The sequence below is a fragment of the Haliaeetus albicilla genome, chromosome 13 (genome assembly GCF_947461875.1).
Source record: "Haliaeetus albicilla chromosome 13, bHalAlb1.1, whole genome shotgun sequence".
NCBI lineage: Eukaryota > Metazoa > Chordata > Aves > Accipitriformes > Accipitridae > Haliaeetus > Haliaeetus albicilla.
Genome location: NC_091495.1, coordinates 11,676,654 through 11,692,432, shown reverse-complemented (window position 1 = coordinate 11,692,432; position 15,779 = coordinate 11,676,654). Strand labels below are relative to the sequence as shown.

The window sequence follows — 15,779 nt, the reverse complement described above, 5'->3', positions numbered from 1 at the left end:
ATGTCATGGCAGGATGCTTGAAGAACGTATTTCCAAAGAATAAGGATCCCAGAACCAACTATCATTTCTACATGTAAAGAAACTTCTTGCTTTTGTCACCTGGCACAGTTAAAGGATTATCTAATTTATTCTCAAAACTAAATATGCAAAACATCAGCTCTGTGGAAAAAGGAGCCCTAACATTTTTTAAGATGACCACTGAAAGCCCTTTTAAGGCAAAAACCCCCAACATTCCAGCTCAAGTCTGATACAAGCCTCAGCTACCAACTAAAAATTAGTGCACCTCATAAACCACAATTTTTTGGCTTCACAAATGTTCGTATTCTACTAACAGGGACTAGCAAAAATTTACTTCAAGTTAACACCAACAGTAATGGAAATACCCACCAGAACAGTAGCAAAGAAGAATGAGTGAAACCCTGGCCTCCCCGGAATCATGGAGATTTCTAGCAACATTTTCATAGAGAACAAACTTTTATAAGAAGTAACAAAACTCACAAAAGAAAGTTAACGGAAAAGTTTTAAGTGATTCTTAACAACCAAAATAAACAGCAGAACAAACAAACACATGACAAAGCCAGGATTTTCAAAATTACGGAATGAGAAAGGTCAGCTTTTTTTTTTTTTTAGTGAGGCACCTAAATATGGCAACCAGATTTTCAAAAATGTTGGCTGACAACCATGAGGTTTCACAGATTTGCATTCAGAAGCATCGAAGAAGCAGACATAAAGGCAAGAAAAGAAAAAGGATCAAAGCCTTGTAAGTAGAACAAGATACATGACAGACAACTATCTTTCTTGCCATCAAACCCATTCAGACATCAGAAATTATTCTTTATTGCATTTCTTATGGCCAAGAGACCAATCCAGAAAACAGCGAGGTGACTACTCCTTAGTTAGAGGATTGGCACTACTGAAGTCACATATATAAGTAAGGAAAAACCCCCACACATGGAGCTCTGAATAGAAACTCGCTTTAAATACAGAAGACCCTAGTTTTTACCTATAAATCACAGTTGTCCTTCCAATTCTGTTTTTTATGAAGATTCCCATAAAGAAAATACCGAGGTGTATGTCATTTCCATGATTATCCTGCAGAGAAAGGATAATATATGTAGTTTAATAAAGAAACTGGCCAATACATGCATATGAATGCATGCTGAACTACCAAACAGAAGCCCTTCTTCAGGATGAATGCAGGACTAACTCTTGACTAACCTATACTGTACTGCTCATCAGACTCTTGATTTTCATTATTTCAACACAGTTAGCACTTAACTAGATTCATTCTGTTGATTAGTGAAACCAGATGAAGTGTAAATGAGCCCAAGGCTCTCCTCTATCAAATAACATGCACACCACATTCCCCATCATTGTGATTTTAGCTGTTGAGTCCGTACGACTACCAAAAGCAATAGGCCTCTTTCACATTTCTCCAGTATTTCTCCAGTCATCTGTTAAAACATGTAGAGATTTCAGAAAACCACACCTGGAGATGGAATCCTCCTCAAAGACTATACCCTTCACACTTCCTCCTTCAAGTACTCCGTGTAGAAGTTCACAGCATGTCACCTTAAAAAGTACTTGTATCTCTGTACAGATACATCCTCCATTGTTTTTCAATTATTGGGTTAAATATTAATCTGCATGCAACACAGCATCCACTGTTCTTGCACTGTTTTTCAGAAGTTCTGTTGGTTTTGTGCCTACCTATGTCTCCTCGCAGGCTCCTGTTTGAAAACCATGTGCTCCTGTTCCATTTTGCAATCAACTGTTTTCTTAAAAATGCTTTTTCTTTTTTGCTACAAAAGCTTATGCTGTTGACAAAGAGGTTTTTCTACATTTATCAACAAAACCAACTCCTCCTCAGCTGCATATATAGCAATTGATTCACACTTTAAAGTGGTAAATAAAAATCATGCTAACACAAAGAGTGTGGTTAAAAAGAATTGCTAGAAGAAAGGATATGAGAGAAGTTAATGCACTATGCATGAGCAAATTCTAGAAACCATCAGGCGCCCCTGCATTTTAATAGATCAGATTAGAGCTGTTCTCCTGGCCTTGCTGTACTTGATCCCCTAAGGCAACAATGGAGTATCTGCACCTGTTTCTAAGTGTTAGGCCTTTTGCAAACAAGTGATGGATGCCAATTTTCAAGCCCCAGCCTATGCACTGATTTTCAATGCCACATATGCCAGCATTCTTCCACATATACTACAAGTCAGCAGAGGTCCTACGGCTGACAGTCTTCAGTTTAGTCTGATTAGAGGCCTACACGTTCCTCTGCCTTGTCCCAGAGGCAGCTTTAGAAGGCAAAGAGATTAGGAAAATGTTGGGGAAAACGTATGTATTTGTACACTTATACATGTGTGCATCTGTATACACACAAATATCTATATAGAAGGAAAGAGAAACGTATTTCTAACAGGGTTTTCTGACAAGAACAAAAGAGAAATCTTTCATTTCCCCCTTTGAATGCAGTTCCATTCGTCTACAAAGCCAGCACGCTGCTCTTTGGTACCAGGGTAACACCTTCCTGCAATTTTGCAGGGCACCCAGTCCACTCTTCATGCTTATCTTAATGACATACAATATCTAATGACAATTCCAACAGAGAAATCCTTTGCAGCAGCATGCAGCATTAATCTGAATTAATTCGAAGAAAACATTGATTTCATTCACTGTCAATAAACATTCCATAATTTTTGTTGTTGGGTAGGAGGTTTTTTTGCCATTCAGCTCCTCCCCTCCAGGCCAGTTTTGAGACTGGCCAAAGGATCAATTTTGACTTCAGCAGAAAGGTTTTTTTTGTTTAGTGTGTGGTTTTCTTTGTTTGGTTTGGTTTTAAATTCCAAGTCATCTTTAACTAGCAGAAAAATTGCTAGCAGTACACCACTTACGGTGGCTGGGTTGGTCAGCAAAGAGAAACGGGTCATGTTGTTAACAGCAGTTTTCTGTTTCTCAGCACAACTTTATCATGGTGGCATGTGCTCCGTAAGGCCAGACAGACCATTCAGGGCAGAAAGGGGCTTCCAGTGAAGGGAAAGCGACTACAAATGCAGAATAAACCTTGAAACCTCCTCTCAGTTTTAAATGTGTGGAGGACCTGTGTGCACATGTAAGAAACTAAGGAAAGGTAAAGTTAATGCTTGGTAAATAGCAACTGAGAAAGACATGAAAAGGTCTTATCTTCCTATCCTGTTAAAGATGACCAGAGCTGAGCTTCATTTGCCCCAGCCACTCTCCCTCAGACAGCACCCGAAGAAAAGCAAGGAGCAACTCTGCTTCCCAAGCGAGCAGGCGCTAGCACACAGCAACCTCTTCTGTGAAAAGGTTTTTGGTGGATGAGAAGTAACGCTACAGGCCTAAGATACCCTCATGCTGCAATGTCCATTCAAGCTACCAGCAGTCATTTCACTCTCCAGAACAGTGAAACAAGTCCTGTCTCTTTTGGACAAACACAGCTTGCGTGCATTCCAAAGGTCGCTGCAGACTTCTGCATCATTTGATTCAGAGGTTCCTTTATAATATACACTAACATACCTTCACAGGGAAAATTTCCTGTCCAAACCCATCAAGGCGTTCCACTTCATTGATGTACATTAGCTCAGCCTCTGCTGCTGTAATGCCACTGCAATTAGAGTAACAAAAGGCAGCAAATGGTTCAATATTCTATGCACACAAGAAATACTAGTGAAAAGATAGGAGATTCACAAACCACTGTAGAAGACACTCTGGAGACACTGCCTAGAAATGCACAACACAGAACTAACTTTCAACATGAGGATCATAATGAGCAAGGGGAGGAATTTTACTAAATGTTGCTAAGGTAAGGTACAAAGCACACTTTAAATTACAGGAGGAACAAACTTAACTGATCGTATTACTCAGTTTCTTCTGTACACATCAAATATTTCCAGGCTTTATTAAATCATCAGGCCATTGCATCAGGCTGTGCCTAGTTTTGGATGGCCAATTTGAGCCATGTGGGTCCTAATTTGCAAAAATAGTATACAAATCCACTGAAGTTTCTTAAAATTACTTAAAAGGGAAGACCTACATTTTCAAGTTGGCTGTTCAACAACATGGGCGCTAAATCCAAACGTTGAGCAGATTCTCTTTCATAATAGAGAACAAACCAGCTGAAAACTTTTACACACGTGTCTACACATGCTCCTGTCACAGCTCAGGAATTCAGACAGATTTCAGTTCTCAAAAGCAGGTCAGAATAGATTGCATGTTGCTCCAAAAGAAGGCCACTATTAATGTTTCTCCTCTTTGCTCCTCCTTACCACAGCTTACAAACAGAGATATAGGAACCAGACAAATACTTGGGAGAAAGAGGGAGAGAAAGGAGGTGGAATGTGATATACCTGCTGAAGTGAGGATAAGTATTTGTCCTTTGTGTTGCAGAAATAGCACTCAAGAGCACAGCAGGGGAAGGAAATCTTTCCTTTCAAGTCTATGAGTTAACCAAGATCACATAAGCAGCCCATGGGGGAGAGAGAACAACAGAACCAGGCCTGTTCATGGCCAGCTTGGAAGCTAACCCTTTGGTTGCATCAAAGGCCCAAGCTTTCATTGAACCTCAGACTGAGAATGGTCTTAGACTCAGAGGCTGGTATTTACCCCTTTAGAACTATTTTCTGCCATATAATGGGGAGTGCTGCACCCTTCATATAATATTCCTATTGCATTTCATGTAATAAAGCTTTAAATGCAAATTCATAATATAACACAAAAGATATTTCCAATGACGTATAGGCACTGCCATTTTTCTAAGAACAGCACTCTACAGGTTTGAATACTTCCACCACCAAAACACCTAGATGACATGTAAGGAGGCTTCTTTCAAAGAAGGTATTTGTACTGAAGCACTAATACATACACTACTAGCTCATTACCTAGTAACACCGTATTGTATCTTTTCCACCACGAGACTTAAGACCCAACTCCTGGTATTTTCATTTCCATTACACTGAAAGCATGTGTTTCCCCCTCTCTCTTGAAAGGGGGAAAACCCTCGGACAGACCCTTGGACCACCCCTGATCAAGTCACAGGGTCTTTCACCATCAGGATTTAAATGAAACCAAGAAGAGAAAGAAGTCAACTACAGAGTGCAAGTAGTGTTACACATGCTCATTAAACCTTATGGTGCAAATGCTCATTTATTTGGGATTAAGTTCCTCGGCCATTTTGTGTTCACAAGAGGCAGATAATCTTTTGTAATAGGCTAATTAAAAATCCCGTGAGACATAGCATAATAGTAACATGAACATAGGCTAGTTTACCACTGCCAGAAAAGCATGGGGAGGAAGGGAAGTACTAGGAGGATGATGACAATAGAAAAATAATAAATAAAAAAAAAAAAAAAATCCAAACCTTAACACGTCAGGCTCACCTGTGAGTTCGGTGTTCCTGAGCAACCTTTTGAGTCAGCTCCTCCAGGACAGCTTCATCCTGGGTCCACTCCTGTAAGAATATGAAGTAGAATCGAAAACTAGTCATCCAAAGAGAGATACAACAAAATGCAAGACAGGAATTATGACGGCAGATGTTTCAGGATTGTTTCCTGTTTACGCTCTTCCAGGTAGTTACAGAGAGAGGACCTACCACCAACTACATTGAAAACTCAGAGCACCGGATGCTGAAAACATGTGAGAAGAACATGAGTGTCTGATTTTTTTAATATCTTTTTGGGGGAGGGTAAAAAGATACTGTTAAAAATAGGGCTAAGGTGCTTATTATTCTAAAATAGAGAACAAAGTATAGAGCACGGATAAGGGATCTTTTTTTCAATAAGGACTAAACAAGTCTTTAAAAACACTTGGAAGTCTACAAATGAATATACACCTTTTAAAACAGCCCCAAATAATGCACAGACCATGGAAAATGAACTCATGGGTATCTTCTGTCCCGCAACCTACAGGTACTCCCTTCCCCATGTTAAAAGGGATTCAAAGTTTTGCTACCTCTTCAAATATGTAATAAAATGTACTTTATGTTTGCAACACATTTCTGAACAGACATTTTTGTCTTCTGCAAATTTAATAATGTGTGGTAGAAACAATTCTGAAATAATTGGGAGCAAGTTAATAAAGGAAGTCTGCTCATAAATTCAAGGCAAAAAAAGGAAGCTGAAAAACTTTCTTACAAAACCTCAAAGTTCTTATTTTTATTTTAAAAAGCCTTAAGGCTGCATGTAATGTACTTAAATACACTGCCTGTTTCTTGCTCAATGGGGCCCTCCCTCTGATACTTGCTTCTGCCACAAAAAAATGTGAAAGTGGTAACGTGCTAATGAAAAATGGCATGGTACATGCCTATGCACAGCTACACACCTGTGGGGTGTACTGTGTACATAACTTTGTTCTTTTCACTGCTGAAGAAATGCCATTTGACACACATTGTAGCCTCACAAGATCAAACAGTACAAACGTAGCTGCCCCTCCCTCATCCACCAGCTCACTTCACTAATGAATTTATAGCAATGTTCTCTTTGGAGGCTCTTTCTATGCCCAAGATTCACCCAAATCCTCCCACTTGCTTCAGGACTAGTTTATAATCTGCAGCACTTAGCAACTGTCACTGAACTTGCAGTGAAATATTTACTATTATGTTATCCACTCCTCCCCAGAAGAGCAGAGACAAGTAAAGAAATGTCTAGAGAAACAGTTGATTTAAGAATAGGCTTCTGAAGACTGTAGGAAGCAGACACTTTGCTGATCTTGTTAAATTTAGCAATAGTAGCATGGACCAAAGGCAAGATACCACAAAGTGAGCACATGCAAAACAGAAGAGAGCTGACCACAACACGATGTAGGCAGCTGACTCAAAAATGGAGGTTCTAGGAGATGGGCCCAAAGAGTAAAATGCTGAACCACATAGAAATTAACCACCTTAAAGCTCATCTAGAGGCCTAAACCCTCCCCTATTTTTTTTCTGAATAGAAAAATAGTATCAATATATTGAAAGAACTTTGCAGAAGTTCAGTAATCTACAAAGTGCCAGCTTGACAACGCATTTCTCTGTTTATATTTGCAGCCATCTTCTTTCCCACTTAGGCTATCTTACACAACTTCATAAGCCATCAACTATGCACACGATCATCAATTACTTATTAATAGGTGAAGGCAGCCTACCAAAGAAATCCTGCTCCACTAGTCAGGCTAACAGAAGTTTCTTAGTGAAAGGTCAATACTGAAGCCACATTCTAGCTATACAAGGCATATTCAGATCTCTATACATTAATTCCCCTTCTTCCTGCTGACTCTCTTTTTCAAGCGGTATTGAACTCTGTCTACCAGCTCAAAATTGCACTTTCACTTCAAGATAATGTGCAGCTGTCACCTTTTTGGACTTGAGAATGGACTATCCTCTGCAGTTTCTGTACAAAGAGCACCAGTAAATGAGATGAAATGCGTCTGGAAGTGCGTTTCCCAAGCCTTCAAATTACAGCGAGATGAATCATTCTCCCTCTACCGCTCCACTAATTGCAGAGGGAAACCAGATGCTTTAACTTCTAGGCAGCTACACTCCGGGCATGGGAACCCCACCCCACTTCCAAATTTTTTTTCCAGTTAGAAAGAATTCCATGATCCTTCACATTTTATGAAGCTTACACTCAAGATTTGTGCTGATGGACTTGTTCATCCAAGATAAAGCCAGCCTCAACCTCAGCAGGCTTTTTTTTTCCCCCTCCTCTATGCCATCCTCTCAGAAAGGCTCAGTGTCATGGACTGCACGAGCTCGGCATTTGTCACCAGAGTTTCTAACATTGTTGGTGACCTACAACACTTCCCTCAGCATTCAAGTTATTCGCTAGTTTCCAATGTAAATTTAAAACAAATTTACAGCACAGTCCCTGGAGAACATTTTGAGATGACCTGATTCACGCTTCACTTCAGTCTAATAGTCAGTTGATGTAAATTCACGTTCTCTTGAGGAAAGGCTGCATGATTTGTCCTGTGACATCACATTTACTACATCAGCAGCCCTCATATCCCCTTGTTATGCCATGTTATTAATACTGCAGTACTGCTAATATACACCTTTTTAAAAGCTACAAATTCTTTTTTTGATTCAAAGAAGTACATTTCTTTTGTTGACACCTATTCCTACTGGGGGCTTAACAGGAACTGAAGAAGGGTGGAATTTCCACAGCATATATTCATTCAGATACAATCAAGTATATTGCAAGTTTTGTGGAGCAAAGTTTATTTCCACTATTAATAGTTCAGCACTAGTGCTTTTACTCTGTTATCAACAAGGCCATCACTGAGGCATGGAGAAATTATTCATAAGAGACCACAAAAGAGGGGGAGAAGGAACTCACCATAGGAAACAAGACATACTCTCGGAGGAAGTCATGAGATTCAAACTGATTATAGTCTCCAAAATCCGCTGGAAAAAACAACACAATTACTCATTTTAGCACTTTCCACACATGTTAAGACCACACTCGACCTTTGCACAGATGCTTAATTTCAAGTGGGTGAGTCCTCTCTGAAGCCACAACCCAGCACAAAGATTTCTGCTTGTACTTTAGCTTTTAACATGGAGGTCTGAAAATAAGTGTTATTACCACAGATCAAATAACAGCCAACAAGTAATTTCTCTCTTTTGATCTGTAATATTATGATCATTTGCAATGCTTAATCATCAGGAGTGCAAGAGTTTCTTTTTCTGTAGCCTTCATGAATTAATACCACCATCTAACAAGGCTGGGATTGCTCAGCCTCTTTAAAAATGGTGCACACTTTTACTTCTCCAATGTTTCCAGACCAGGCAAAAAAAAAAAAAAAAATTAACCTATCTCTGCTACAATTCTACACAATTGTACAAGAGATGCTTAATTTTACAGCCTGGGAGGTTAAAATCCACGAGACAATTCTATTAAAGATTGTCAACAACCAGCATGGTTTGGGGTGGGGAGGGAAGGTCTTATCCTTCTGCAGCCAATATTAACAGTACAGGCATTGTGTCAGTTTAACTGACTGGCCCACACCTTTCTACTTGCTTTTCTACTTCTTCTACATCTCTTTAAGAGGTACTCATCTCCATGCTCATATTCATTCATATATTGGGCTGAGGATTCTTGTCTAAATGTCCTTGAAACTGTGGAGTTTTGAAAATGCTTCCTAAAGGCTAAACTACGTTAAAAAATACAAAACAAAGCCTATATTTATCTATCTGTTAAATACACAACAGCTTATATCAAAAGAATGTCTTGCTAGGAGGATTTTATTTTATATTAATTGAACTGGATGAAACGCCATCTACAAGATTCTTATGTTATAGAAGTTGGAAATCCCCACCATAAATCATATTATCTAAACATTCTTCCAAAGCTTCTAGACAATTTCACATATTGCAGGATGCCAAAAATGCAGTTTCATTTTGTTTTCACCTCAGAGTTATGTTTTAACATAAACAGAAAGAAATCAAAATGGACATGAAACAGAGTCTGTAAGTTTAAAAGAAATGAGTATTTCAAATATCTTTCGCTGCATCACATGCAAAGGACAAAGGGAGTAATACAAGGTCAGGAACAAAGCAAACAAGATTAGGTGCAGCATTTTGATGCAATGGTCTCTGAAATGTAGTAGAATATGTAGAAAAGTCAGAATAAAAGTGATTACTTCAAACTGATTACAAAGAGTGACTCACTCTCAAAATTAGGAAAAAAGCTTGAAAACACTGGACCAGTGACATAGTCAGCATTTATTTAGCCCTAACTTACAGGCTAGAAAAACTTCATTTACTTAAATTGCAAGATTCAGTATGGAATTTTATACATATGTTTTCCTTCATTCATAAAACATTTCAAGATTTGTCAGGAAACATTTTTTCTTCAATTTTTAACCAAGATACTAAAACAGAATTTCTACTGCCCTAAGAAAGATCATAATAGCATTACTGTCCACTGAACCTTTAATTTTCAAGAATCAGATCTTCATGTTTGCTGTTTATGTATATGCTTCCCCCTTCCATCTCATGAGGGGACATGCGCAGAGCATGATTGCTGAAACTCTGCCTTCGGTTCTCAAAGTCAGTCATGGATAGACTGAAACATACTTTCTCCAAATATAGGGCTTCTTCCTCTGTCCATATACGCTATATGATCCCACTTTTACTGATGTCCTTAGGAGGCTCAGAATAAAAATCACATTGTAAGAAGTAGTTTATTATTAATTTATAACTCAAATAACAATTATGGCCATGTGTTCTTTCATACTTCAGATAGCACTATACAGCAAAACGAGTTTTTAATTAAAGGCAAAATTAAAGCTGCTGCTATGCTCTTTGATGTAATTGCATTTCAAACCAGAGAACGTGAAGCAAATTCATTACTGCAAAGTACCCCGTGGTTGGGGTTGGAAGAACTGGAGTTTTGTTCAGACTCACTTACAGGGATTTTAGAAATAGGAAAGTTGAACACTGTGATGTGGTCCATCACTCCCACCCTGAGGGTGTGAGTGTTTCATCAACAGCAATCTACCTATGCGCTTTCAAATCAATAGAAAACCCAGCTGTTGTGAGTAGGAGTCATATGAGGCCTTAGTTAGTGCCCAGACAACATATAGAACAAACCAAAAAAGCCAAGGTTGGAAAAGGGCTGTGAGGTCACATCATCTTACCTTGCACTGCCAAACCAGCTAGTCGAATTCCCTGCTCCAATGAAGAAAGTAATCGGCCATCAAGAACATCCTTTTTCACTTGTAGGTAATACTGATACCTAGAAACAGAAAAAGAGCACAAATTAGAACATCTATACATTGTACATTTTCTGCAGAACAAAAAGACTGCTGAAAGCAAGAAAAACTCACCACAAACATGTCAGGCTGTTAAACAGCAATCTGTACCTGGCTTCAGAAGTTCCACATTACGAAAACAAATCAATATGATCCCTACATGTGCAATGCTTCCAGGTGGATGAAAAGGAAAATAAAAAGTTCTAATCTGTGTTAACTAGACCACACAGAAGAAGGACATCTGCTGGGATTACTTCCTCCACAGATTTTGTAGAGGTTACTGAAGACCTTGCAATCACCAATACAAAAAGAGGCTGTTCCTTATTTCTTCTATTGTTTTTGCTCCAGTGTCAACATTTTGATAGAAGAAACAGAATTTTAGCAATATACTTTCGCCTACTGACATAACTTTAACTATGGCCCATATAAAAGTTTTTTAAATTGGCATCTCTTATCTGTAAGGATGATTTAGACACACAAATCAAGCAAAACCAGCTTCTAATATCATGCCCTTCCTGATCTGCAGTAACTAATCACAAGACAAACTATGTTGGTTTTAACCACAGCAACAGAACTCACACATTTCACCTTACATTTGCAATAGAGTAGATTAAGACAAACAAGAAGCTTTCCACAGAAAGCTTAACAAGCTACTGTCCCCATTTGTGCATCCCTCTCATCTGCTGAACTGGACCAGACCCACAGCAGAGTTGGTCAAAGCAGCAGGGATATATACCAGTCCCTCCAGCATATCAGGTTAAAGTCCAGTGGAGACAGCTTTTTTACACAGCTGAGTTACAGCGATAAAATGATCTCGCGTCCATCAGCTTAAACTTTTGGTGCAGACATATGTAACCTGTCCCAACTGAGATGAAACACAATTCCTTCTCAGCCGACACGCAACTCCTCATCAGGTCTGAGCCCAAAGGTAGAGGTAGTATACCAGTGTAGCCACAGTCCATATGTGCCTCAATGCACCCAATCCCCAGACCTGCTGATAGTAACCGATGCGCCTGGGTGACCAAAGTTAGGAAACCCCCCAAACCAGTAAAAAGGTTTCTCAGACTGTGACCAGATATGCCAAGCTGAACCAGGTTATGAGGTTACCGCGCCCTTCAGCTGTATGCCTGCTCAGCCCGTAACACAAAGGGCATCCGCCTAAAGTGGCATGGATTTAAAAAATAATTGCTTGAGATAAACTGGGTTAGAAAGAAATGGTACACAAGCATGCCAGCCAGTCTCTGAGACCGCAATCTCTGCAAGGCAGACAGCAAAGAACGGTCAGAAAGACTCGGGGCAGTAAACTCCTAACTGGACTCGGCTGCAAACAGCACACCACATCTGACCTTACCTTCAAACCTTTGGGAATAGCAAAGAAACTGTTCTCATCTCAGTTAGAGTGTAAGTCACCTTCCCGGTCCCAACAGGAAAGGAGAACCACTGTAACATCACCCATGTTACAGGGACTGCACTGCCTTAACTATACTCACAAACGTTACTGTTGAATTCTCTGTGGAGGCATTAGAAAATACCTACGTGCTTCAAAACCAGCGTAACCTAAGACACGCTTTGAGGGCTATTAATCAAATGCAGCATTTTACATTTTTCTTCAGTTAACTTCCATCAGCGACGTGAGATGCAGTAACTTGCCACTAGACAGCACCAACGCTCTGACCAGACCCGCACTCTCAAGGCAGCAAGGTGTGGAGAGGCTGCAGGCACCGCAGGGCAGAGAAATCCTCTCAGGGAAGGAAGGCCTCTGCACGTATTCTTCACCTCTGAGAAGTTCCCTTCGGAGTTCACAGTTTTTACGTGTGCTTAAAAGGTAATTGTTGGGTTACTGGTTTTAGTAGTAAAAACTTCCTCTTCCCCTCTCTGCCCTACAAAAGGCAGAAGAACATTTTCAAACAGGAAAAAGATAATCTCATTTAAAATGCTTACATTTGGCTTTCACACAGCCTGATGAAGATTAAAACTTCAGGGGATTTTGAAATTTGACTGAGAAAGGCAGTGTAAAAAGCATACAGCTTCTCAGCCTGAGCCTTGTTCTTCAGCCCCAGGTTTCATACTTGCTCAGTCCAAGAGACGTATCAGCTTGTTTCTACTTCTTTGCAATGACTAAATCCCAGTTCTGAAAATACACACGCTTTCATACAAGCTTGACATAAGCTGCTTTATCAAGTATGCAGGTGACCAGTTGCTGAATCTGGTCTTCGAGACTTGTAAACCCAAAAGCAGGCTATTTATGTCAGTGCTACGTATACATGCATGAGTTAAATATTCTAGTTTAACGGAACAAATGTAAAATCCACATCTTCCATAAAGTTAGAGCTATTGTTAAACACAAAGTTAAGGACGACGTGAAAGTCAAAACAATGTAAAATCTTATAGTGACATCCTAGCTCTATAGAAGTCAAGAATGTCACCAGCTTTAGTGGAGCCATGATTTCAACCACAGTGCCCACAAAACTATATATAAACCATAGAAAGAATTATTTAGGTAAGCGTCATCAAAAATATGATGTCAATGCAGTTCCTGTAGTATCAAATATTACGACCAAGACTTTCAAAAGGAACAGTGATGTGGAGTTTTAATTGCAATTTTAGTTGCCAATACTTTTAGAAAAATTGTTTTAAGCCAGCAGTCAGCACCCACTTTATGAGAAAGATGCCTATTTACAGGTGTTTCACCCTGGTTGTCAAACAGATCACATTTAAAAATCTCAATAGGAATATTCTACAACATTATGGTACGGCATTGCATTTACTAACACTAGCAGAATAAAAGTTTAGGATTTATTATATATTGTAGATTGACACGCAGTAAGAGTTCAAAAGACGTATATAACTAGCTCTCTGACATTAACTAGTGTATCCATCAGGAAAAACCTCACGGAGAAAGTTGTCGCTTCTCACAGGCAAACACACTGAAAAGCAATCACCTGCTATGGCTCTGACACCTTTTTCAATGGAAGTGCCAATATAAACTGAAGAAGATTGAGGCAGAAACCTCTGGTCTGTACCAGCTTCATTTTCACCCCTGGACTGACAGTGACAAGGGTCACCCACCGAAGGTGTCCCCTAACATCTCCTCTCATTGCAGCCACATAAGGCACGAACTGGGACATCTCCTTTCACAAGGCACCAACCAACTGGAGCGGCTAATTCCACCGTCAAGGATGAGGAGGAGCATACCCCGGAGGAAGCTCTGCTGGAAGGCTCTAATAGCTCCACCAGCCACAGATTCATGGCTCAGCCGTGCTGCAAAACTGTGGTCAGGCTCCCTGCCCAGCCAACGGAGAGGAGAAATTGGCCTGTATTCCGTCAAGCATTTGAGGCTCCTCCATCTGAAATTATGTTAAATGCTGTTATTATGTCACTATGCTAGCTGAGACTGCTCTTTGTTCGCTTGGATTGCAAAAGTAGATCTATAATTTGAGGGAAATCAAACATTTTAAAAATGATTCAGCTATAGATGCACTGAGGAAAGCTGTTCCAGAAGAGCAGATAAAAACATGCATTTCATAAGCCTCCTATTAGGTGGTTTAGTTGGGAAAGCATACGGAAACTGAACAGAAGAGAAGTTTGCAATCTGCACCCCCAAATAATAAAAGGCAAGAAATTCAAAATTAAGACTTACAAAGCTTTAATCACAGAGCCATTCTGGCATACTAGGGGAGTGCAGGGCAGAAGAGACACCACCACAGCCAAGCTGAAATCTCTCACCTTCGTTGCTCATTTTGGGTTAAACATTTTTAGCAAAGCTGTTGTGTATTCAATACAATAAAGGCTACTACAGTTTGCCAGCCTGTAGCTAATTCCAAGGGGAATGGGAGTGGACAACAAGTCTGAACAAAGCCATAATTATAAGGATATAATTTCCCACAACTCTATTTAGCCAACACAGAAAACATTAAAAGTGTATTTGCATGTATTGCATCAAAAAGCACACTTTTTATAAAGTAAATAAGGTGCAACTGGACAACTATGAGATATCTGAACTCCAGAATCAACATCTGCAGAATCAACCCTTAGCAATCCATACTACATCAGAGGAAAAAAACCACAAATAGTATTAGTAAGCAGCAGATAAGGTTACTGGTTTAAAATTTAATTGTAACACCCAGATTCAGACTTGGCTACAGCTGCGTAAATGTAGAGAAACTCCATTTGCCCATACAATTCTGCATAGACCTCCCAAGATCAGGATTCGTGTTTGTTTCTCCTGTCACTTCAAAAAAGAACGTGGGTGTTTGTACAGTGTCACTGAATTCATTGTACCCTTCCATCAGCACTGTTTATCTGATGTATAACATCTGTTGCTGTTTTACATATGCAGAAAGCAACGCTAATTTTACTGATCTCCATTCTCTTCAATGACCAATGCTTCAGATACCACAAGCTATGCAGAACCTGACCCGATCAATAATGGAAGCGAGATCTTTGTACAGAAATTAAAGGATGGTTTACAAAACTAAGAATATGGGTTAGTTTTGCAGAGTAATTGCACTGGTGCACCGCATCTTCACAATTTTCCTACTAGTGACTTCCACAAAGAACCACAGGGCAAATACTTCATCAATAAACTACTCAATGTTATTGGACCCGGTAGCCTTGAGTAATCAAGCAGCACCCAACTCTGCTAGGAAATGTACCAGAACAAAACAAAAATGCTTATTGCCCCAGGGATTTACAAACTAAATATATATTTCGTACACATACATATATCTATATGTTCATACAAAAAGGTGACAGGATCAAGATAATAAGGTTCAATACTGTTTGAATGCTGTACTGTGATTGGTCTGGATTTTTGTTATTTTTCCCTGGTTTTACTTTCCTTCTCTGTACATCAGGGACAGGAAGGGTTTGGAATATACGCATTGTATCTAGTGCAGCAGGAAACACTTTAAAAAAAATTTTTTTTTTTTTTTTTTTTAATCAGTCAGTGTGTTTTTCTGGAAATTTCAAGCCGGTATGAATAAATACATTACAGTTTCAATACCAACAAATATATACCTTGA

General features: G+C 39.4%; 1 protein-coding gene across 1 annotated transcript in view; it reads right to left on the bottom strand.

The window, feature by feature from the left end:
* The window catches only part of PTPN14 (protein tyrosine phosphatase non-receptor type 14), a 125,112-nt gene that overhangs the window by 34,005 nt on the left and 75,328 nt on the right, over window positions 1–15,779 (bottom strand). Inside the window, exons 4-8 of the mRNA XM_069800146.1 lie at window positions 10,642–10,739; window positions 8,337–8,404; window positions 5,403–5,473; window positions 3,544–3,631; window positions 1,004–1,092 (exon numbers count right to left, since the gene is read on the bottom strand). Of these exons, the coding sequence (XP_069656247.1) occupies window positions 1,004–1,092; window positions 3,544–3,631; window positions 5,403–5,473; window positions 8,337–8,404; window positions 10,642–10,739 (414 nt within the window). The remainder of the gene's footprint in view (window positions 1–1,003; window positions 1,093–3,543; window positions 3,632–5,402; window positions 5,474–8,336; window positions 8,405–10,641; window positions 10,740–15,779) is intronic.